The sequence below is a fragment of the Saimiri boliviensis genome, chromosome 1, assembly GCF_048565385.1.
Source record: "Saimiri boliviensis isolate mSaiBol1 chromosome 1, mSaiBol1.pri, whole genome shotgun sequence".
NCBI lineage: Eukaryota > Metazoa > Chordata > Mammalia > Primates > Cebidae > Saimiri > Saimiri boliviensis.
Genome location: NC_133449.1, coordinates 270,003,198 through 270,025,877, shown reverse-complemented (window position 1 = coordinate 270,025,877; position 22,680 = coordinate 270,003,198). Strand labels below are relative to the sequence as shown.

The following is a 22,680-nucleotide window of genomic DNA, read 5'->3' as shown; positions in this document are numbered from 1 at the left end:
TGACTTCCAGATGTGTGGGCTGACCTCATGTTGATGCCTCCAGGGAGCCTGGGCTGTGCTTGATTCTAGGAGGTGTCTGCCTGATGAGTACCCGGGAGTGTAGCACACAGAACATTCGGTTTATTGTATTTTGGAAACCTTAGAATTGGGTTTGAATTTCCGGTTTAATATTCATTGCTGCTTGCATTGTGGGACGAGCACTGGCCCACACACAGGTCAAGAGACCTGGGCTCGTGCGGTAGCTTTGTAGGTGACCAGTGGGAGGCCACCTGGGTAACTGACCAACGAGTGTCCTCATGTAGAATGGAAGACGAAGTGGCCCTGGGGGCCCTGGTTCCATGCTGGGCGGTGAGATGAGTGCTGAGGAGAAACTGGCCGAGGCAAGGCGTGCTGAATGCAGCTTATCGGAAGGGCTGTGCTCCGATCCTCTGATGCTTCTTCTCACCTAACACCTGTGTTGCTGTTCCTTGAACCTTGAGATAATGTTGTGGAGGGGGACAGCATAAGTCCTCACAGGGCTGGCCTCTCCCATCTGCTCTGTGCTTTCTGCATTTCAGATGCCTGGGACAGACGAGCCCCAAGATGTGTGCGGTGCTGAGGAATCCAAGGGGAACTTGGACAGTCCCAAACAGGGCAGCAATAAAATCAAGCTCAAGAGTCGCCTTTCAGGTAGGTGGGCGCTCTACCTGATGCAGCCTGCGTAAGATGAGCTTCAGCCTCAGGAGCGGGGAGAGGAAGCCATTGCTGGAATGAGCTCTTGTCTTCCTTAAATCCTCAAAATCGTTTTCTCCTTAGATGGTACATGCCCCAGGCATGACAACTGCATTCAGCCTGGATGCCCATGTGAATTTTTTTTTTTTTTTTTTTGAGTCATAACAAAGCGAATTTCAACATTTCTGTGTGTCTGTGTCCTGAAACTTAAATGTCTTATGTTTGGTTCATTTACTTCGATAAGATTTCAGATGATCCTTTTAATGTGGCGTTAGTATCGGATCTGCATTTCAACTAAGCAGGAAAAAGACAGGATAAAATTGCAGCTTTTGGAGCAAATAGACTTAAATCTTCTGGGCATTTCCTTACAGCAGCTGGCCTGGACCCAGAGAGAGAAGGTCAGCATTAAAAGCAGTGGCTCTATGCAGGAGGCACCTTAGAACTGTCATGGGTCATTATGAAAGGTACTTTTTAGGCACAGGCACTTGATGGGTCTTTTTCTTCATTAAAAAATAAAATAATTTTTTTTTTTTTTTTTGAAATGGAGTCTTGCTCTTTTGTCCAAGCTGGAGTGCAGTGGCACGAACTCAGCCTACTGCAACATCTGTCTCCCAGGTTCAAGAGATTCTCCTGCCTGATCCTCCCAGAGTAGCTGGGACTACAGGCATATCCCACCATGGCCAGCTAATTTGTGTGTGTGTGTGTGTGTGTGTGTGTGTATTTTTAGTAGAGACGGGGTTTCACCATGTTAGCCAGGCTAGTCTCAAACTCCTGACCTGAGGCAGTCTGCCTGCCTAGGCCTCCCAAAGTGCTGGGATTACAGGCATGAGCCACCATGCCCGGCCTAAAAATTGTATTTTATGGCTGTGTTGATATAAAGGTGCAGCTGGACTCATTAGTGTCTATTCATTACTGTTATGTTCTCTCTTTTTCTACTTATTTAAAAGATATTAAAATGAAAACATTTTTGTGGGTCCCAGAAGGTGGCCTGGGCCCTCAGCACTGTGCCTGCTGGCTTAGTGGAAGTGTAAGCCCTCAGTCCCTACAACAGTCATCTGGTATGGCCAGAAAAGCAAGAGTCTTAAAGCCTGGCAGAACTAGATTTAGCCCTCAGCTTCGGAGTTACCTTGTGACTTTGGGCTAGTGATTTAACCTCCCTTAACTTCCACTCCCCCACCTGAAAAAAGAGGAGAACACCCTAACTTTGAAAGGTTGAGCAGATTTTGTAGAAAAGCATGTGAAAGCATTTAGCACAACATGTGGTATGTTAATGTTCAAAAAACATTCACTTCCCCTTCCTGCCACCCAGATTGGTGGAGAGTGCATGCCCGCACTGCCCCGAGTTTATTCTCAGAGAAGATGGCAGGTATAAGATAGTGAAATACATCTTTTTAAAAAAATATCTGGCTGGGGCAGTGGCTCACACCTGTAATCCCTGCACTTTGGGAGGCCAAGGCGGACGGATCACCTGAGGTCAGGAGTTCGAGACCAGCCTGGCCAACGTCACAAAACCCCATCTCTACTAAATATACAAAAGAAAAAAAAAATAGCCAGGCGTGGTGGTAGGCATCTGTAATCCCAGCTACTCAGGAGCCTGAGGCAGAAGAATCGCATGACCCCAGGAGGTGGAGGTTACAGTAAGCCGAGATTGTGCCATTGCGCTCCAGTCTAGGCAACTGAACCAGACTCCGTCTAAAGAAGAAAAAAAAAAAAAACACATATATGATTGACAAAATGTGTTATTTTGTGCTCATGACTCGGAATAATTAGGCAGTGTCACACTTGAATGAGTGTTACAACATGGATTGGGGACCAAAAGGAGTGGTGATGACCAGAGGCTGATAAGTAGAAGTCTTCAGGGAGCCGGTGACCAGCCCCTTCCAGCCCCGAGGAAGAACAAAGGGAAATTCATTTAAGGCCTTTGTGTTTGAGGTGAGGGAGTCACAGGGGCACACAGGAGGCCTTCCTGTCGGCCATCTTGGCAGAGTTGTTCAGTACCTTATAAATAGGTTCCCAGGGAGGTGCCCAGAGCTCGGAGGAAATGCAGAGGCCTCTGAAGCCAGCAAGGTCACATTCCTCATTTTATGGATGAGACTGTAGAAGTTCAGAGAATCTCGAAGGTCACTCAGTCAATGCCGGGGAAAAAGTTCTGCCTCCCAGGCAGAATTCTCCTTCCCGGCCCTTTGGCCTCCAGGGGGATCTTGAAAAGAATTGTTCCCCCATCTGGGCCTTTATTGCTGCAGATATGGGGAGGGGAGCTGGAGGACCTCCCAGATGTCTGATGCTCTGACTCTGCTCCTACTACTTAATTGAGAACAAGTAGCATATTTGGCTGAGTAGTCATTCCAGGGCTGGCCCTGTTTGCCCCACATGGATGCCACCCTCTCCTCCTGTATCCTTCCCAGACATTCAAGGCCATGACAAGGAAATGCAGCATGGAGGAGGAAGCGTGTGCATGAATCTAGCAGAACAGGGTCAGTTCCCACATCCCCCACCTCGGCTTACATGACCTGGTCAGGTGACTTTCTTGGGTCTCAGTTTCTTCATCTGTAAAATGAGGCTTATGTTATATATTTATTTTCCCAATAAATGTGAATGCCTTCTAGGCGCTTTGCCTTCTTGGACGGTCACTTTGGAAGAATGCACCACTCCGTGGTGTGGCAGCAAACAGCCCTCACCACGAGGTGGCTGCCACTTTATTACTACTGTCATCATTTTTTCTTTTTTTTTTTTTTGAGATGGAATTTAGTTCTTGCCACCCAGGTTGGAATGCAGTGGCTCCATCTCAGCTCACCGCAACCTCCAACTCCCAGGTTCAAGTGATTCTCGCGCCTCAGTCTCTCGAGTAGATGAGACTACGGCACATGCCATTATGCCCAGCTAATTTTGTGTTTTTAGTAGAGACGAGGTTTCACCACATTGGCCAGGCTGGTCTGAATTCCTGGCCTCAAGTGATCCACCTGCTTTGGCTTCCCAAAGTGCTGGGATTACAGGTGTGAGCCGCCATGCCCTGCCTAACTGCTGTCATCGTTAATATCATGTTCATTGTCATCATTTTGATTTTCATTCTTACTGTTCTTCTCTCTCAAGAGGGGAAGAGGTTTGAATGGGTTCAGACAGGAAGGCCTTCTAAAGAGCTTATAGTCCCAGTGGGAGGTAGCACACACATACACACAGTGATGGCCACCATGAGGCACACACGGGAATACAGGGAGTGGGAGTCCGTCTGGATCGCAAGGATGCAAGATAAAGGAGGGGAAGTATGCTGGGGAATTTGGTAGACTGGAAGTAGGGAAAGTGGGCTGGACTTGGGACAAAATAAGACATGTTTAGGGATAATGGGGAAAAAATTAATTTGATAAGTTTTTGGCAGATGTTTTTCCTCCCTAACCACTTGAAAAAGCCGAGAGAGTCTGACAGTCGCAATGCTTCAATCCAACAGGGTTTATCAGAGTCATTAGGGAAATGGACATAGCAGAATTTCTGGGTGGGAGGGAGATGATGGTGCAGGGAAAGTTGGGTAGAACTTCACGTGGTATTTATATGCTCCACAGTTTGGGAAAGTAGGAAAGAAGAGGACAGATCTCTCCTTTGACGACCATCAGAATAAATCAACAAACTGTTAGAGTGGATAGTGGAAGAGAAGTCTGGAGGAGTAATTCAGAGACACATTAAAGAGGCTTACGGAATTGGGCCTTGATTCAGGGCTGTGAAGTCTGTTCATTCTAAAGATATTTACATACAGATTTTTAATGCGATGAGCTCCTACTTTGTCCTGTAAACTTGGATATTTAGTCCATGTTTTCTTAAAATGAGTCACTCTCGTATCCATATATCAGCATATAATCTGAAGATGCTACTGTATGTGGTTTCTTTTCTGTTGATGACAAGTGCCTCCCTCATCTCACAAGGAATTTTCTTCTAATAAATCTTTTTCAGATAAGTAAGCATGCCAAGAGAGATTAATCTGGTCATGGGTTTGTACGAAGTCATGAATTATTAAAGAGCCGCTCAAGAGGTTCCAACTCTTTCCACTAAGGTTTTGCCCAGACTGGCTCCAGAATGACTAAAGCCACATCATCTCTCATTTCATGGAACATTTTTCTGATATGCTAACCTGGGTTTTCCTTACTTCATACCTTCTTTTTTCTCAGCAGGGTTTCCTTTTAATTTTGGTACTTTTAATTTATGTATGTTAATATCTTAGATTTGTGATCTTCCTTTTTTCATTTTTCTTTGAGATGGAATCTCACTCTGTCTCCCAGGCTGGAGTGGCAAGATCAGAGCTCACTGCAACCTCCATCTCCCATATTCAAGCAATTACTGTGCCTCAGCCTCCAGAGTAGCTGGGATTACAGGCATGCACTACCATGTCCAGCTGATTTTTTTTGTATTTTTAGTAGAGATGGGATTTCACCATGTTGGCCATGCTGATCTCAAACTCCTGATCTCAGGTGATCTGCCTACCTCAGCATCCCAAAGTGCTGGGATTACAGGCATGAGCCACCATGCCCAATTGTGATCTTTTTAAGAACAAAATTTGTCTTGACTGCAATGGTATTTTATATGTTTAAAAACCTGTATCACTGGCCAGGCATGGTGGTTTATGCTTGTGATCCCAGCAGTTTGGAAGGCCTATGTGGGTGGATCATGAGGTCGGGAGTTTGAGAACAGCCTGGCCAATGTGATGAAACCTCATCTCTACTAAAAAAAAAAAAAATTAGTGGGACATGGTGGCAGGCACCTGTATTCCCAGCTACTTGGGAGGCTGAGGCAGGAGAATCACTTGAACCTGGGAGGCAGAGGTTGCAGTGAGCCAAAATCCCACTACTGGACTCTAGCCTGGGCAGCAGAGTGAGACTCTGCCAAAAACAAGCAAGCAAACAAACAAACAAACAAAACCCCTATAATGCAAAATTAATATTTAGCTTTTTTAAAAACAAACCTTTAATGGCATTCATTGTCATATAACTGTATCGCCCTTCTTCTTTCTATTACTTTTCATGACTTATCAATACATTCTTTTTAAAACAATCTTGTTTTATTCAATGCAAAACTTTCAGAGAAATATTTAGGTAAATTGAAATTTTAGGTCATCAGATGAAACATTACGTAGTCTAAGTGATGAACTTGACATATGAAGAATCTGTATATACATACACATGCACATGAATACAGATATGTATTTTATATACTATACACATTGTAATATGATTATAGCTATGTTCATATGTAATTGATACATTATTTAAGATGAAAGTCCCTCAAATTATTGTATTTTAAAGTAACATAATATAGATTAGGTACTGATGAAAGTCTTTAAAATTGTACTATAGCGGTTTCTTTTCTTTCTTTCTTTCTTTCTTTTTTTTTTTTTTTTTGACAGTCTCTAACTCTGTAGCCCAAACTGCAGTGCAGTGGTGTGATCTCAGCTCACTGCACCTTCTGCCACCTGGGGGGTCAAACGATTCTCTGGTCTTGGCCACCTGAGTAGCTGGGACTACAGATGCATGTCACCACACTCTACTAATTTTTTGTATTTATTAGAGATGGGGTTTCACCATGTTGCCTAGGGTAGTCTCGAACTCCTGAGCTCAGGCAATCCACCTACCTCAGCCTTCCAGAGTTCTGGGATTACAGGCGGGAGCCACTGCCCCCAGCCTAAATTGTTACTATAGAAGTTTCTTAAACAGAACTTCTGTAGTAGTTCTGTTTAAGAAAATTATAAGCCATAAAGTTTTTAAAAACACATATTATACTGCATTAAAATTATGAACTATTTTTATCACAACATACATTAAGACAGTGAAAAGGCAAAGCATAGAGGCAGAGAAGATATTTACAATCCATAGATCCCCACAAAAGAATTTTTTTCAAGATACATTAAAAATAAATAAAAATGGACCCGGTGTGGTGGCCCATGCCTGTAATCCTAGCACTTTGGGAGGCTGAGGTGGGAGAATCACTTGAGGTCAGGAGTTTGACACCAGCCTGACCAACATGGAGAAACCCCGTTTCTACTAAAAATACAAAATTAACCGGGCATGGTGGTGCATGCCTGTAATCCCAGCTACTCGAGAGGCTGAGGCAGGAGAATCACTTGAACCTGGGAGGCAGAGGTTGCAGTGAGCCACGATTGCACCATTGCACTCCAGCCTGGGCAACGAGTAAAACTCTGTCTCAAAATAAATAAATAAATAAAAATGGGCCAGGTGTGGTGGCTCACGCCTGTAATCCCAACACTTTGGGAGGCCAAGACAGGTGGATCACTTGAGGTCAGGAGTTCAAGACCAACCTAACCAACATGGTGAAACCCATCTTTGCTGAAAATACAAAAGTTAGTTAGACATGGTGGCTCGCACTTGTAATCCAACTACTCAGGAAATTGAGGCAGGAGAATCACTTGAACCTGGGAGGTGGAGGTTGCAGTGGGCAGATTGCACCACTGCCCTCCAGCCTGGGCTACAGCGTGAAGCTCCATCTCAAAAAAAATAAAAAGATAACACCAATAAGTAAACAAATATGCCTATAAATCAATTAAAAAGACATCCAATTTTAAAATGGGCAAAAGGCTTGTTTAGGCACTTTACAACTTTACAAAAGGAACACAGCCAATGAATGTGTGAAAAGAATCTTGATCTCATTAGCTGTCAGTGAAAGGCAAGTTAAAAAACACAAATGAGTACCATCATATATTCCAGAATGGCTAGAATAAAAGACGGACACTGCCTGGAGTGACAAGGATGTGGAGGTTCTAGAACTCTTCTGCGCTGGTGAAGCAACATGGGTAGCTGGGCAGATGCTTGTAGTGTAGCCCAGAGACTACACTCCTAGGTGACATCTAATGACATGTGAGAGAATATTTAGTAACAGGATATTCTAGGTCAGGGGTCAGCAAGCTCTAGTCCACAGTTCTAGTTGCACGGCTTACAAGCTAGAAATGCTGTCTGCGTTTTTAGTGGGTTGTTAAGAAAAAGAAGAAGAAGAAAAAGAATATGCAACAAAGACCATTTGTGGCCAACAGAGGCTAAAACATGTGCCAAAAAAGCTTGCCAACTCTTTACCAAAAAAAGTGGGCCGGGCACGGTGTCTCATGCCTGTACTCCCAACACTTTGGGAGGACAAGGTGGGCAGATCACCTGAGGTCAGGAGTTCGAGACCAGCCTGGCTAACATGGTGAACCTAGTTTCTATTAAAAATTCAAAAAAGTAGGCATAGTGGCATGCATCTGTTAATCCCAGCTACTCAGGAGGCTGAGGCAGGAGAATCGCTTGAACCATGGAAGCAGAGGTTGCAGTGAGCTGAGATCATGCCATTGCATTCCAGCTTGGGCAACAAGAGTGAAATTCTGTCTCAAAGAAAAAGTGGCCATGCAAAAAAATTTTGCCAAAAATCTTTGCTGACCCTTATTATAGATCCAAGACTGGAGACAAGCCAAATTTCCATCACCAGTGGAATGGATAAGTAAATTGTGGTATGTTTTAGACAGCGGACTAGTCTACAGAATGGGGATGAGCAGGCTATTGGCATGCAATGGTGTGGTTGAATCTGACAAACAGATGCTAAGAACAGGAGCCAGACAAAACGTAGGTATTGTATGTGTTCATCGATGTAAAATTCAAAAACAGACAAAAGTAATCTGTAATGTTAAAAGCTGGGATAATGTTTACCCTAGGTGAGGGATGGTTAGTAGCCCAAAGGGTGCTTTTGAGGTTCTGGTAAATATTCAACGTCTTGATCTAGGTTTTGGTTATGGATATATGAAATTTCATTGAATCGTACACTATGATTTGTGTGCATTTCTGTAAGTTGTTATCCTTTAATTAAAAGTTTATTTTAAAAGTCATGCCTATACTTGGAAAAAAGGCATCTGCACCAATAATGAAACTCTACCAGTCACAACATGATACTCCGTCATCAGGAACCATCTGCTAATAGCCTTCTCACTATGCCCTGATCCACCACAGCTACATCTTTTTGGAACAAACATTTTGCATTGCCCCTTATCCAATCTCGTCATTTCAGAAGCTGGCAGTTTTTTTTCATAGCCTGACACTAATGGCTTCAGCACGTAACTTGCTGATGCAGAGATTGCTGTTAGGATGGGGTGAGTTCTGTGCTTTGACTGGATGCTAGGCCTTCTCAAAACCCTGAAGGGAGGTATAAATACAATGAGTTTGTGCATCTGGATGTGCTTAAGATTCTTTTTGTCCCATGTCAAACCATGTTTTCTCCTCTTTTTTTCTCAAGGGGGTGTACACCGCCTCGAGTCGGTTGAAGAATATAACGAGCTGATGGTGCGGAATGGGGACCCCCGGATCCGGATGTTGGAGGTCTCCCGAGATGGCCGGAAGCACTCCCTCCCACAGCTGCTGGACTCTTCCAGTGCCTCGCAGGTCCGACCCGGGCTGTGGATCTTTCAAAGACCACAAGGGCTTCTATGTTAAGAACAGCCCATCTGTGCAAGCCAGGAGTATCTGGGGCTAGAGAAATGGGATAGAGAGAGAGACAGTAGAGAAAGTGAGATCTACCCAGAGAGGCTAGAAAGAAGTCAGCCTAATATTTGAAAATAGTGGGGGGAAAATCCCTTATTGCATCTCAAAATCTTCATCTCCTTCCTGTTGTGTGTTTTGGAACCGGGAGGTGCTTTCAATTGCCAGGAGACGGCGGCGTCTCGCAGTCTGTGGTGAACCACCATTGCTGGGGTAGTAGGAGCGGCCTGTGTCAGTGTAACAACTGTGAGGGTGTGGGGGCACATGTATGAGAGGGAGTGTGCATGTGTGTGCGTGCACGTTCATCCATGGCTCACCTGGAGTCCCACCTGTGACACAGCAATGACTCAAGCAGCCAAGGTCATAGGGGGCTGCAGAGGGGGCTGCATTAGCTGCTCAAGTGAATGTTCCAGAACCTGCTCCCATCTGAGCTCTGGGCTCCACAGCCCTGCATGAAGGCCGCTTCTCAGTCTCAGCATCCTCAGCCTGGCAGAAACTGGACAGGTGGTCTCCTAAGCAAGGCTAAGGCAGGCTCAGTCCCTGAGAAACCTGTGGGATATTCTTTTGAGTCCTGGCACCACTAACCCAGGGGCTCAAGAGGAACCATTAGCACCTTGTCCTCAGGCCTATGATGAAGCAGAGATAGAGGGCAGGGGTGTAGCGACAACGACATTCACACATGCTTGGAGAGCCATAGTGGGTAGAGTTCTAAAGGACGTGGGTCAGGGCATCAGAGGCAGGCCTGCCCTTTCGGTGTGTGATGACCCTTTTACAGATGGAGCAACTGAATCTCAAAGGGGTTAAGTATTTCACTCAAGGTGATATGCCAAAACCTCTGTAAAGTTTTTTTGTTTTTTTGTGTTTTTTTGAGATGGAGTCTTGCTCTGTCGCCCAGGCTAGAGTACAGTGGTGCAGTCGTGGCTCACTGCAACCTCCGCCTCCTGGGTTCAAGCGAGTCTTCTGCCTCAGCCTCCCGAGTAGCTGGAACTACAGGTGTGCACCACCATGCCTGGCTAATTTTTGTATTTTTAGCGGAGACAGGGTTTCTCCGTATTGGCCAAGCTGTTCTCAAACTCCTGACCTCGTGATCCACCCGCCTCAGCCTTCCAAAGTGCTGGGATTACAGCCATGAACCACCACTCCCGGCCTTGTCAGGCTGCCTGAAAGATGAGAGCGGGTTTACTGCTGTCATGACCACAGATTAAGTGTTGAGGTAATTCCTTAACTGACCTGCTGAGAACACCTGACAGCATTTGTAGCCCAGAAGCATCCATTTCTAACCACGCTTCCAGGAATCAGGAAACCTAGGGCACAGCAGAAAGTTTCAAAAGGAGAATTTTTCCCTCTTTTTTCAAGAAAACTCTTTTTTCTCATGCGTCCTCTTTTTATTTTCTGCCCTTTTCTTTTTCTCCCAAGATTCATCTTTCTTTTTTCTTGGTCTCTCTTCCTCTACTAAAAAGTATTATCTAGGACCAGGCTCATGCCTGTAATCCCAGCACTTTGGGAGGCCAAGGTGGGAGAACTGTCTGAGCTCAAGAGTTTGAGACCGGCCTGGGCAATATGGCAAGACCTTAACGCTATGAAAAAAAAAAATTGTTTTAATTAGCTGGGCATGGTGGTGTGTACCTGTGGTCCCAGTTACTTGAGAGACTGAGGTGGGAGGATCACTTGAGCCCTGGAGGTCAAGGCTGCAGTGAGCTGTGATCATGCCACTGCATTCCAGCCTGGGTGATAGAGTGAGACCCTGTCTTAAAAAAAAAAAAAAAAAAAAATCTGAATTAGACCTCTCCAGTAAAACTTTCAGCAATGATGGAGATGTTTTTTATTTGTACTATCCAGTATGGTAGCCATATATGTCTCCTGAGCACATGAAAAGTCACTAGTGGGGAGTGTATCTTTAATTATTATTATTATTGTTATTTTTTGAGATGGAGTCTTACTCTGTTGCCAGGCTGAAGCGCAGTGGCACAATCTCGGCTAACTGCAACCTCCGCCTCCTAGGTTCAAGCAATTCTACTGCCTTAGCCTCCTGAGTAGCTAGCTGGGACTATAGGCATGAGCCACCGTGCCTGGCCCTAAGTAATTTTAATTTAAATATAGACACCTACAGGTGGCAAGTGGCTAACATATTAGACAACACAAGTCTAAAAGTTCAAGGAGACCCTGGAAACTCTGAGAGCCTGGTGAAGCCTATAGGCCTTTGGTCCCTAATGGTTCCCAAAAGAGAGATGAAGTGAAGTACTGCTGAAGATTGGTGATCAGAGGAGGAGTTCCCTTAGGAGGTCACACACAAACCTCTGTCTTCAAAGACTGAATACCAGGCAATGTCTGGCCATCTCTGCAATGGTTTCATTAAAAGGGTAGTAACCTTGCCAAGACCACATCATTTCTTTTAATGATTGAAAGTCTGGAAGGCCAACATTGTTGGCAGATATATTGTGAAACAGCAAAAAATATAATTGTTCTAAGCTGCCAAAGATACAAAAATATCATTGGGGACATCTAATTTTTATGTTTGAATGTAGCATCCACAGAGACTTAGGATAAAAACTATTTTGTAATATCTCTTTTCTCATATCAAACATGAAGTGATTTTTTTGGCTTAGGTAGAATATCTGCATCATTGAAGCAGTTTATTATTCTAAGAATAGCAAGGAGCAAGATGGTAGAGGTGCTTTGGCGATAGTCACTTGATCTCTTGTTTATGTTCTAAGGAGCGTACCCTGCTTACATGTGTGTATATTATGCGTGATGGACACAGAAAAGGGGAGAGATTGGAACTTTTGTGTGTCAGGAAGGGAAAGTGTGGCTCATTCTGGGAAAATGTTTTATTTTCCAAATGTGGGAGATGAGAGCCGAAGCTGCCGCCGTCTCTTAGTGGGATGTTTTATGTGGAATAACAGTTGTCTGGGTTTGTGGTTTGGGTTTTATAAGAAACAAAGTTTTGCTGAGTTTTTGATTGAGTGAATTAAGCTTCAAATGGCAAGATACTTTCTAACCATGACTGTGAACTTGGGGTGGAGGCAAGGGTGACCAGCGAGGGACAGCCTGACCACAGGCGGTCATCCTAGATCCCAGAGACCTCTCCCTTCTGCTTCCTGACTCCATTCCAGAAGTAGAGTCTGCGGAATGCAGTTGAGGAAAGAGCAACGCAGGGTGCTTGACGTCTCCAAGCAGTTCTTTATGCGGGGGAAGAAGCCATGGCAGGCTCTTGTAGTAAGGGCTATTCTTCTGATAGGTTTTTTTGTGTGTGATTGGTTCTCACTCTGTCACCCAGGCTGGAGTGCAGTGGAGCAATCTTGGCTCACTGCAACCTTTACCTCCTGGGTTCAAGAGATTCTCCTGCCTCAGCCTCCTGAGTAGCTGGGATTACAGGGGTGTGCCACCACGCATGGCTCATTTTTGTATTTTTGGTAGAGACGGGGTTTCTGAATGTTGGCCAGGCTGGTCTCAAACTCCTAACCTCAGCTGATCTGCCTGCCTCAGCCTCCCAAAGTGCTGGGATTATAGGCTGAGCCACTGCACCCAGTACCTGTGATAGTATTTATAGGAACCTTTTTTTAAAACCACTGGACCAGAGAGAGATGTCTAATATGGAAGACATCTAAGATTTTCAAAGTCTATTTTTCTGCCAGATACCACAGTAGAACAAATGAGAGTAATCTCTGACCTTGCTATATGTGACTTTCAGGAATACCACATTGTGAAGAAGTCCACCCGCTCCTTAAGCACGACTCAGGTAGAATCTCCCTGGAGGCTCATTCGGCCATCCGTCATCTCCATCATTGGGCTGTACAAAGAAAAAGGCAAGGTAAGCTCTTCTCTGCAGACTGTTCTGCCTTCTGTGTGAATGTTAGCACACATTTTTTGTTTCATTTTATTTTTGTGTGTGTTTTCGTTTATAGAGGCAGGTTCTCGCTCTGTTGCCCAGGCTGGAGTGCAGTGGTGCAGTCACAGCTCACTGCAGCCTTAAACTCCTGGGCTCAAGCATTGCTTTTTAGCTTCCCAAAGCCCTGAGATTATAGGCATGAACCATTGCACCCAGCCACACATATTCTTTAAATGGTTACTTTTTATTTTGTCTTTACATGAAATGAAAAGGAACAGGTATAAAGAAGGACAGATAAAGTGGCCTGGGTTGAAGTGGATTCCCTGGCATTCTGTGCAATAGGTCTCAGTGTGAGATGGCCATGCCCTCTTCGCTCCTACGATGTGACAAGTCACCAGCACTTGGCTACCAGGGAAGAACCAAGGGTGCAATGAATGAATGACCCTCAGCTTTTACCTCTAGTGAAAGAAAAGCAGAGCTTGCAGCTTCAGGGAATACCCTCAGTTATCCTTTTGAATGAATTTCATGGCATTGCCATTATCATACAGGAAATGATATGAATAACTTGACATTACACAAATATATTCTTTTTGATATACAAAATGGAAACACTAAAACAAAACAAATGTGGCACCTGCATAATAGTGGGAAATAACTCTTATGAGCTATTTAGTGGATCCATATGAAATTGCCATTTTTGGAGGTCAAAGATTGTCAAATTTTGGCAGTTTGGTATGTTTCTGCCTAAAACTTTCTCACTTAATATAATGCATAGCTAGTGCAATGTAAATAGATCTAAGGATCAGGATAAGGAAGAGAACACAAACTTGAGTGTGCAGCTAGGTTATTAGTTCAACTCCAGGCCTGGTTGGGGAGGGCACTTCAGTTAAATAGTGCAATGGGGAAAATGCCCTCAGTTAAAAACTACAGTGGGAAAGATGCCCTCAGTTAAATACTACAGTGGGAAAGATGCCCTCAGTTAAATACTACAGTGGGAAAGATGCCTTCAGTTAAATACTGCAGTGGGAAAGATGCCCTCAGTTAAATACTAGAGTGGGAAAGATGCCCTCAGTTAAATACTACAGTGGGAAAGATGCCTTCAGTTAAATACTACAGTGGGAAAGATGCCCTCAGTTAAATACTACTATGTCAAACTGGACTCTCATCTGCTTTGGATGTAGGGTCTTGGCTTTAGCATTGCTGGAGGTCGAGACTGCATTCGGGGACAGATGGGGATTTTTGTCAAGACCATCTTCCCAAATGGATCAGCTGCCGAGGATGGAAGACTTAAAGAAGGTAGGAGAAAGCCTCTTGTATCCTCAGTGACAGTGACTTTGATCCCATGAGAATCTGCCTCTTTACAAGATGTGCAGTGAATGCCACAGTGCCTAGAAGACCTGGGCTGAATCTGCCTGGCACAGTCAGTATAACCTCAGCTTCCCTTTCCCTAGTTGTAAACTTGGAATATTAATGGCTGCCTTGAAGAGTGGTTGCCAGGATTACATGAGATAATATGTGGAAAGTGGCTTGATCTTTCTGTTGGGGTCTTTAGTGTCTTTCTTGTTCACTTGGTCTGATTATGTTCCTTTCCTTAAAAATTCCTATGAGTTTGGGGCCCATTCTTAGCTCAGGGCTTGTGTGGAAACAGAATTCCTGGTCATTAGTGGGCATTTAATATCTTGCTACAGAAATCAACCACCACACAGGCTGGTTCCTAAATGAACAACTTTTTTAAAAAAAATAAAGAACAAAACTCTTTTTTTAATGGGACAGGGTCTCAATCCATCACCCAGGCTGGACTGCAGTGACGTGATCATGGCTCACTGCAGCCTCAGCCCCCTGGGCTCAGCTGATCCTGATCCTCCCACCTCAGCTTCACGAGTATCTGGGACTATAGGTGCATACCATCATGCCCGGCTAATATTTGTATTGTTTTGTAGAGACAAGGTTTCACCATGTTGCCCAGCCTGGTCTCAAACACCTGGGCTCAAGCTGTCCACCCACCTCAGCCTCACAAAGTACTAGGATTATAGGTGTGAGGCGCTGTGCCTGGCCCTAAATGAACATCTTTTAATTCTCCACAGTACCTACCATTTTCCCAAATGTGAATATACTAGACAAGTACTTCTGAATGCAAATTAGAGTAGTACTGAGGTGCCAAGTTCTACCTTGCAAATAATTTTTTTCATGTTTAAATATATCTTATATTTTATCATGCTTTAAACACAAAGCAATTCCACATATTTAATTATTTCACTAACTGCCTTATAAACCTGACAAATAGGCATTTTGGAATGACCATTTTAGAAACAGGTAAGTGACACTCAGAAATATGAAATTACTAGAAACTTGTCTCATCCTTAGTAAACAGCAGAAGTGAAATTTAAACCCAGCTTTGTGATCCCAAGTTCAACTCACTTTTTATCTTACTTGAGAAAATAAAATTTAAATAGGCCCAAGTTTTCTTTACATACAGACACAATAGCTGCTTTTATTAGAATATCTAGAATAGATATACATCTCTGTGTATTTTCTATGACATATTTATCTGGATTAAGATTATATGCTATTTATAAAGTAGAATTGCCCAAAAGTTCTGAATACACATACACAGGCAGGATCTTGCTCTGTCATCCATGCTAGAGTGCAGTGGTATAATCATAGTTCACCGCAGCCTTAAACTCCTGGGCTCAAGGGATCCTCCTGCCTAAGCCTCCCCAGTAGCCAGGACCACAGGTGTGCACTACCATGCCCAGCTAATTTTTTTTTTTTTTTTTTTAAGAGTTGCAGTCTCACTATGTTTCCCAGGCTGCTGACCTCGAACTCCTGGCCTCAAGTGATTGTCCCACTTCTGCCTCCCAAAGTGCTAGGGTTACAGGCCTAAGCTACAGCACCTAGCCTGCACATATTTTAAATAGCATTCGCCAGAGCATGAATCCTGATACTTTTCCCCCTCGTTTGTTAATATTCTTCCTTCATGAAATGATTACATTAGAATATTTTTAGTTATCTTCAAAAATGCTGTGATTATTCAGTTTAATTGACCTAAACTATAGGTGCTTTTGTGTCATACTGGTTCTGTTTTCGGAACTGATAAGAGTGAATTGGAATCTCCTATTTTTTAGGCAGAGCAACCATCTTACCCTGTATGCTAGCAATAAGACGTGACCAGGCTTAATTCTTCCATGGCAGAATATTTATTTCTCTCTCTTAGAGGGAGGGTTATCTCCCAGGTGGTATTTGTGTTGAGTTTCAGAACAACATAAAATTCTAGCAGAGCGTTTTTATATTGGATGTGCCATGTGTTCACTTTATTGAAATTCGTCCTGCAAGGCTGGTAAAATGGAGTGAATGGGGAGGGGGGGAATCAATAGTTAGAAAGGTTAATAGCACTTGATTCTTCTAAATCCTGTTTTTTTCAAATGTGTTCGTTTACAAGAAATGCTAGTAACTGGAATGGATTTTCAACCTGTTGATATGTCTTTTAAAAACCTTGCATACATTTTAAGAGCTTGAGTAATCATTTTAATACTCGTCGCTTTCTCCATATGGAAACAACCTAAAAACATCCACCTCCTGGCCTAATTGAGTACTAATTGGTTATGCCAGGTGATTTTTAAGCAGCGATTACTTCACTTACTTTATAGCTTCTGTAATCGCGTTAAGGGAAGGCGCGTACGTTTGTGTAACTCAGCTACAGGATTCCGTGAATCACGCACGCGGTGTGCTCCTGGGATTGGCTGGCTGCAAGAGGTGACAATGCGCGTTCTTAAGCTGCTTTGCACTTTCTTATAGCTGTACAGAATCCTATTTCTATACAGCAGTGCTGTGCAAAGTTCATCTGTTCTTCTCTCTGGGGCATCTTTGTAGTGTTTCTGATGAACTGTTATTCCAGAAAACAGGCCATGTCACAAGAGTGCAAACCAGAAATGAGCTCTGATAAGTCAACAGGATGTCCAAGTTCTTTTATATTCCTAGCAGACACTATCAACTGCTTGAAAAATGACCCGACTATGCCTTCTTAGAGTTCGAAATAATAGGAGAGCTGGGGCAGGGGGCCGTGAGCGAACATGTTCCTGCACGTGCCTGGCAAATTAACATGACCCTGCAGTCATCTCTGAGAGAGAAGCTTATAGTAACTTGCCAGCTTCCTGACAGAGAACCTGGAACTGCATCAATTAGACGATTTCTGGGCCGGAAGCGCTGGCTTACATCTGTAATCCCTGCATTTTGGGAGGCCGAGGCGGGCAGGTCACTCGAGGCCAAGAGTTCGAGAGCAGCCTGGCTAACATGGTGAAACCCTATCTACTAAAAATACAATAACACCAAAAAAAAATTCGCCATGTTTGGTGGCGTGGCCTATAGTCCCAGCTATTCGGGAGGCTGAGTCATGAGAATAGTTTGAACCTCGGAGGCGGAGTTTGTAGTGAGCCGAGATCATGAGACTCCACTCCAGCCTACAGTGACAGAAAAGACTTTGTCTCAAAAAAATTTTTTTAATAAAAAAATTATTATTTATGGGCTACCATTGCTCAGTAATATCTTAGCAATGTTTTTGTTTTCATTAAAACCATTTTCCATACACCATGGTGATTCTCTGGGCTCAGGGAGCTTGTCTTTCTACAAATACAGGAGTGGCTTCTCAAATGTTAGATGTGTTCATGCCTCATTGCCAGTGGGTTTAAGTTTTTAAACAATGGCTATGAGGAACGCCTTTGAACTAGATTTTTGCAGTTTGATTTCTAAACATAGGACATCTGTTGTCAAACTTGGCAATGGGTAAAAAAAAAATAAGATTTTCATACTTCCCATAGTTATTTTAACTGAAGATTGAAATACAGAATTACTGCAAAAGGATATGTATTGTCATTAATTGTCCCATTTTGTGACATTTCTGGGAGCTAAGCTAAACAATAAAAGTCATTTTATATGGTAGTAAATCAGGGACCATATGGTATCCCATTGTAGGTCTGACTGAGCAGCTAAATTCCAGGAAATTGAAGGTTAATGTTAATGTAATTCTCACATTTGATCACTAGGGGATGAAATCCTAGATGTAAATGGAATACCAATAAAGGGCTTGACGTTTCAAGAAGCCATTCATACCTTTAAGGTAACAACATTCTTACTGATCTCCTTTATCCTGTTTTCCTTTCTTTATTTCCTTCTGGCTTGGGTTTGGTGAGATTTTTTTTTTTTTAACCCTTTGAGAGGAAGACAATCCAAACATTTCAACCCACCTTTCCTTGTTGTTTTCTCAGCAAATCCGGAGTGGATTATTTGTCTTAACGGTACGCACAAAGTTGGTGAGTCCCAGCCTCACCCCCTGCTCGACACCCACACACATGAGCAGATCTGCCTCCCCGAACTTCAATACCAGTGCAGGAGCCTCAGCGGGAGGCTCTGATGAAAGCAGTTCTTCATCCCTGGGCCGGAAGACCCCTGGGCCCAAGGACAGGATCGTCATGGAAGTAACACTCAACAAAGGTGATCCCAGCGATTCTTTGCCTTTGTCGCATTTCTTGAATCACATTTCGGAATCTGTTCTTAGCTTAATTTTTCCTCATTGTTCTATGAGTTATTCCTTTGTAACCATCTTCTATCAACAAAAGAAGGTCTCTACATGGACAAGTGGGGTCAAGTAGAGAGATGTTAGTTACTTTAGTCAAAGTGAAGGGAAGCTACCAGTAGGACAGAGCTCTCTAAGCTCTCTCCGTGAATCACTGTGTGTCAGAGGCTTGTGTTTAAAAAAAAAATCACTGGGCCGGGCACAGTCGCACATACCTGTAACACTAGCACTTTGAGAGACCAGGGCAGGTGGATCAGCTGAGGTCAGAAGTTCAAGACCAGCATGGCCAACATGATAAAAGCTTGTCTCTACTAAAAATACAAAAACTAGCTGGGCATGGTGAGCGCCTATAATTCCAGCTATTCAGGAGGCTGAGGCAGGAGAATTGCTGGAACCCAGGAGGCAGAGATTGTGGTGAGCTGAGATCACGCCACTGTACTCCAGCCTGGGCAACAGGAGCAAAACTCAATCAAAAAAAAAATCGCCAATGAGCTTAAGTCTAGGGCTAATATAAAAATTTAAAGAACAAAAGATTATAGTTAAGTGTATAGCTAACACTAGTAACTAGAAGTCACACGTGATCACCAAATCATACTACTTTTCATCCTTCTTTTTCCTCCTCACCTACTGTAGAAACATGATGGAAGATTAAACAACCAAGAGATTAGTTGTTAAAAAGAAAGGCAAAAGAAAGCTTGAGTTTGTGTACCCAGAATAAAAATGTTACTTATAGTCTGCCTCTTTCTTTCCTTCTTTTTGAGACAGAGTTTCACTCTTGTTGCCCAGGCTGGAGTGCAATGGCACATTCTTGGCTCACTGCAACCTCTGCCTCCTGGGTTCAAGTGATTCTCCTGCCTCAGCCTCCTGAGTAGCTGGGATTACAGGCATGTGCCACCACGCCCAGCTAATTTTTTTGTATTTTTAGTAGAGGCGGGGTTTCACCATATTGGCCAGGATGATCTCAATCTCTTGACTTTGTGATCCACCCACTTTGGCCTCCCAAAGTGCTGGGATAAAAGGCGAGAGCCATTGCACCTGGCCCTAGTCTGCCTATTTCTAAAAGCAGATATGATGAGGTTTGTTAGACTAAGCAGAGAGTCGACTGTTGAATAATTCAGTCCGTAACTAGCTCCCAGGTTAGTGATGGGCTCATTTCATTAACAGAAGTGGCAGTGTTGACAAGGAAAAGCAGGATTTATGTTCTGAGTGTGAACCAGAAATAAATGGTTATTGGTCTGAATAGATATTCAGTTTCAAATCAGTTACACTTTTTTTCTAGTGATTGTGTGATTTTCATTTTTGTTTTCTTTGAATGGTGCCTCTCACAGAACCAAGAGTTGGATTAGGCATTGGTGCCTGCTGCTTGGCTCTAGAAAACAGTCCTCCGGGCATCTACATTCACAGCCTTGCTCCAGGATCAGTGGCCAAGATGGAGAGCAACCTGAGGTTTGTTGTTTGCCTGATAGTGTAAGGTTCTGGAGTATTCATAAACACAAAATACACACACCTGTGATATTTGCCCTATTACTTTCCTTTGAGGGCTGTTGCAGCTTTGAATTCTTTCCAAGAGTATAGCCGAGACTACAATTAACAGCATCTCCAAAAATGTAAATGCTAATATACATGAAATTTGGTTGAATTTGAGGACTCTGGATCTTGGCTTCCCTACTTATTTCGTCCTATTTGGTCTCAGAGGTCCGGTTTCAGAAACTTGACAAGATACAACTCCACAGATATCTATGGTTAGCTCAGTATTTTCTTTCATTTTATGTTCACATATGTAGAATGCATATGAAATACTGGAACTGCTCAAATGGTTCAGAATTCACTTGATGCCAAACAGTCCTGAAATCATCCCCTTGAACTGGAGGCGTTTCTTATTAAGAATTCTCTCAAACTTCTATCATTTTCATTCCTTGTTGAATGGCCATGTCTACGTGCCTATTTTCTGAAATCACTGAGTGTCTGATTTCTTAATCCAGATAGTTGAGTTGTAACATGGACATTCTGTTCACGTAAGAAATAATCTAGGCATTTTATTATATGGTAATTGCAGTGGGTCAGTGCCCACGTAAATGTCACAAGAATGTACATGTATTGCACAAACCACTTTGTGCAAACAGTATCATCTTTAGCCCCTGTAAACCTCTAAGTCCTTTAGTGGTTAAGGGATTGTCAAAATGGCGTTCCTTGAGGTTCTCATTTGGGGGCCCTGTTAATAGCTTCTATTATGTTTTTAGCTAATCATTAGAGTAAATTTCCATATGGAAAAAAATTTTAGCAAATCATCCAAAGTACATTAAAGAGAATATACTTTTAGAACCCAAGAAAAAAATCCCTTAATGACATCCCAAGATGATGTTTCTTTCTTGAATGATTCCATGTGTCTGCAGCCTGCCAAATGAACGTTCTTCAAATCCCATGTAAAGAGTCTTTGTTCTCTCCTACTGACTTCTCTCCCTATAATTTCCAGTCAAAATGGGCAGCTTGTCCCCAATTTCTCATTTGTTCAAATTTGAAACGTTTTTACAAATTCTTGGGTAACCTTTGAGCTTCAGCTATTTCCTCCTTCAGTTATAATAATCATTTCAAGATGGTAGGAAGAGAGATCTGCTGGTGGTCAGGGGGCTCTGTCATGTGATGGTTGAGAGTCAGACAGATCCGAGTTATTTCGACAGTGCATGACATCTGGGTGACCTCTCTGAGCCTGTGTTCCTATCTGCATAATGGAAATAATTTTACTTACTCAAAGCATTGTTATACAGCATGCTTCGTATAGTGCCTGGCATACAGTGTATGCCCAAGAAATGACAGGTTTCATTGTTGTCTTTATTAATTTTATTTGACTTGGCTATTTCTAAAAATGCCAGTAAAGATGCATAATGACCTTTGCCCACTTAAAATGGAACGTGTTTATATGTATGTGTTGCATTTTTACATGTATGCCAAGGGGAAAGGATGTCACGTGCTGCTTTAAAGTAAAGAAAACATTTCGTATAATAACCTCTCCCAGAAGGAAAGCTTGTTTTAGCTTTTAAGAAGCTGGCTGCTAACACAGAGTGTGGATTCTGTTGCCCTCCCTAGCCGTGGAGATCAAATCCTGGAAGTGAACTCCGTCAACGTCCGCCATGCTGCTTTAAGCAAAGTCCATGCCATCTTGAGCAAATGCCCTCCAGGACCTGTTCGCCTTGTCATCGGCCGGCACCCTAATCCAAAGGTGAGGTAGTTCACCGTGTTCTGAGCATGGGAAGATGTTATACCTTCCTAGGATATTGTATACTCTTTGATGAGGTGGTTTTCCCAGCTGGGGATAGGCAGGCAGCCTACAGCGGTTCATGTGGGAAATGAATCTTTAATCTGGATTTCATCTTCGCAGTCTTAGAAAATCTTACTGGAAAGTTTTGACAATGTTATTTAGTAAATTTGAAACTTGTCTGGTGGGAGTTAAGAATGCTGAGTTCTGAGTACTGGCTTTTTGAGCTCTAGTGAGATACTTAACTTCTTTGTATTTTTGCAGCAAGAGAATCTGAGAGCCTTGGACTGGACGATCTCTATGACCATGTCAATTTCAAAATAAGAAGGCTTTTCTTACCACATCTTTTGTTTGGCCATATGTTGGGAATTCTCTCATCTTTAAGTTAAATGCTGAGTAATTATTTTTAAAACAGTTTCAGTGGATTTTTAACTTTCTTTGATTAAGAAATGAGGGCCGGTCATGGTGACTCACACCTTTAATCCTAGCACCTTGGGACGCCGAGGCGGGAGAATCACTTGAGCTCAGAAATTTGAGACCAGCCTGGGCAACATAGTGAGACTTTGTCTCTATTTTTTAAAAATAAAAAATATGGGCCAGGCACGGGGGCTCATGCCTGTAATCCCAGCACTCTGGGATCCACATGGTGGATCATGAGGTCAAGAGATAGAGACCATCCTAGCCAACATGGTGAAACCTTGTCTTTACTAAAAATAATACAAAAATTAGCTGGGTGTGGTGGCCTGTGCCTGTAATCCCAGCTACTCGGGAGGCTGAGGTAGGAGAATTGCTTGAACCCGGGAGGCAGAGGTTGCAGTGAGCTGAG

At 43.2% G+C, this 22,680-nt stretch overlaps 1 protein-coding gene across 12 annotated transcripts in view; it reads left to right on the top strand.

Annotated features, from left to right (window-relative positions):
• Window positions 1-22,680, top strand: part of PDZD2 (PDZ domain containing 2) — a 472,221-nt gene that overhangs the window by 399,047 nt on the left and 50,494 nt on the right. For all 12 annotated transcript variants that reach the window (XM_074386830.1, XM_074386827.1, XM_074386818.1 and 9 more), the window contains 8 exons: window positions 558-669; window positions 8,962-9,107; window positions 12,895-13,014; window positions 14,214-14,328; window positions 18,072-18,145; window positions 18,294-18,519; window positions 19,930-20,047; window positions 21,686-21,818. In XM_074386830.1, coding sequence (XP_074242931.1) covers window positions 558-669; window positions 8,962-9,107; window positions 12,895-13,014; window positions 14,214-14,328; window positions 18,072-18,145; window positions 18,294-18,519; window positions 19,930-20,047; window positions 21,686-21,818 — 1,044 coding nt within the window. The remainder of the gene's footprint in view (window positions 1-557; window positions 670-8,961; window positions 9,108-12,894; window positions 13,015-14,213; window positions 14,329-18,071; window positions 18,146-18,293; window positions 18,520-19,929; window positions 20,048-21,685; window positions 21,819-22,680) is intronic.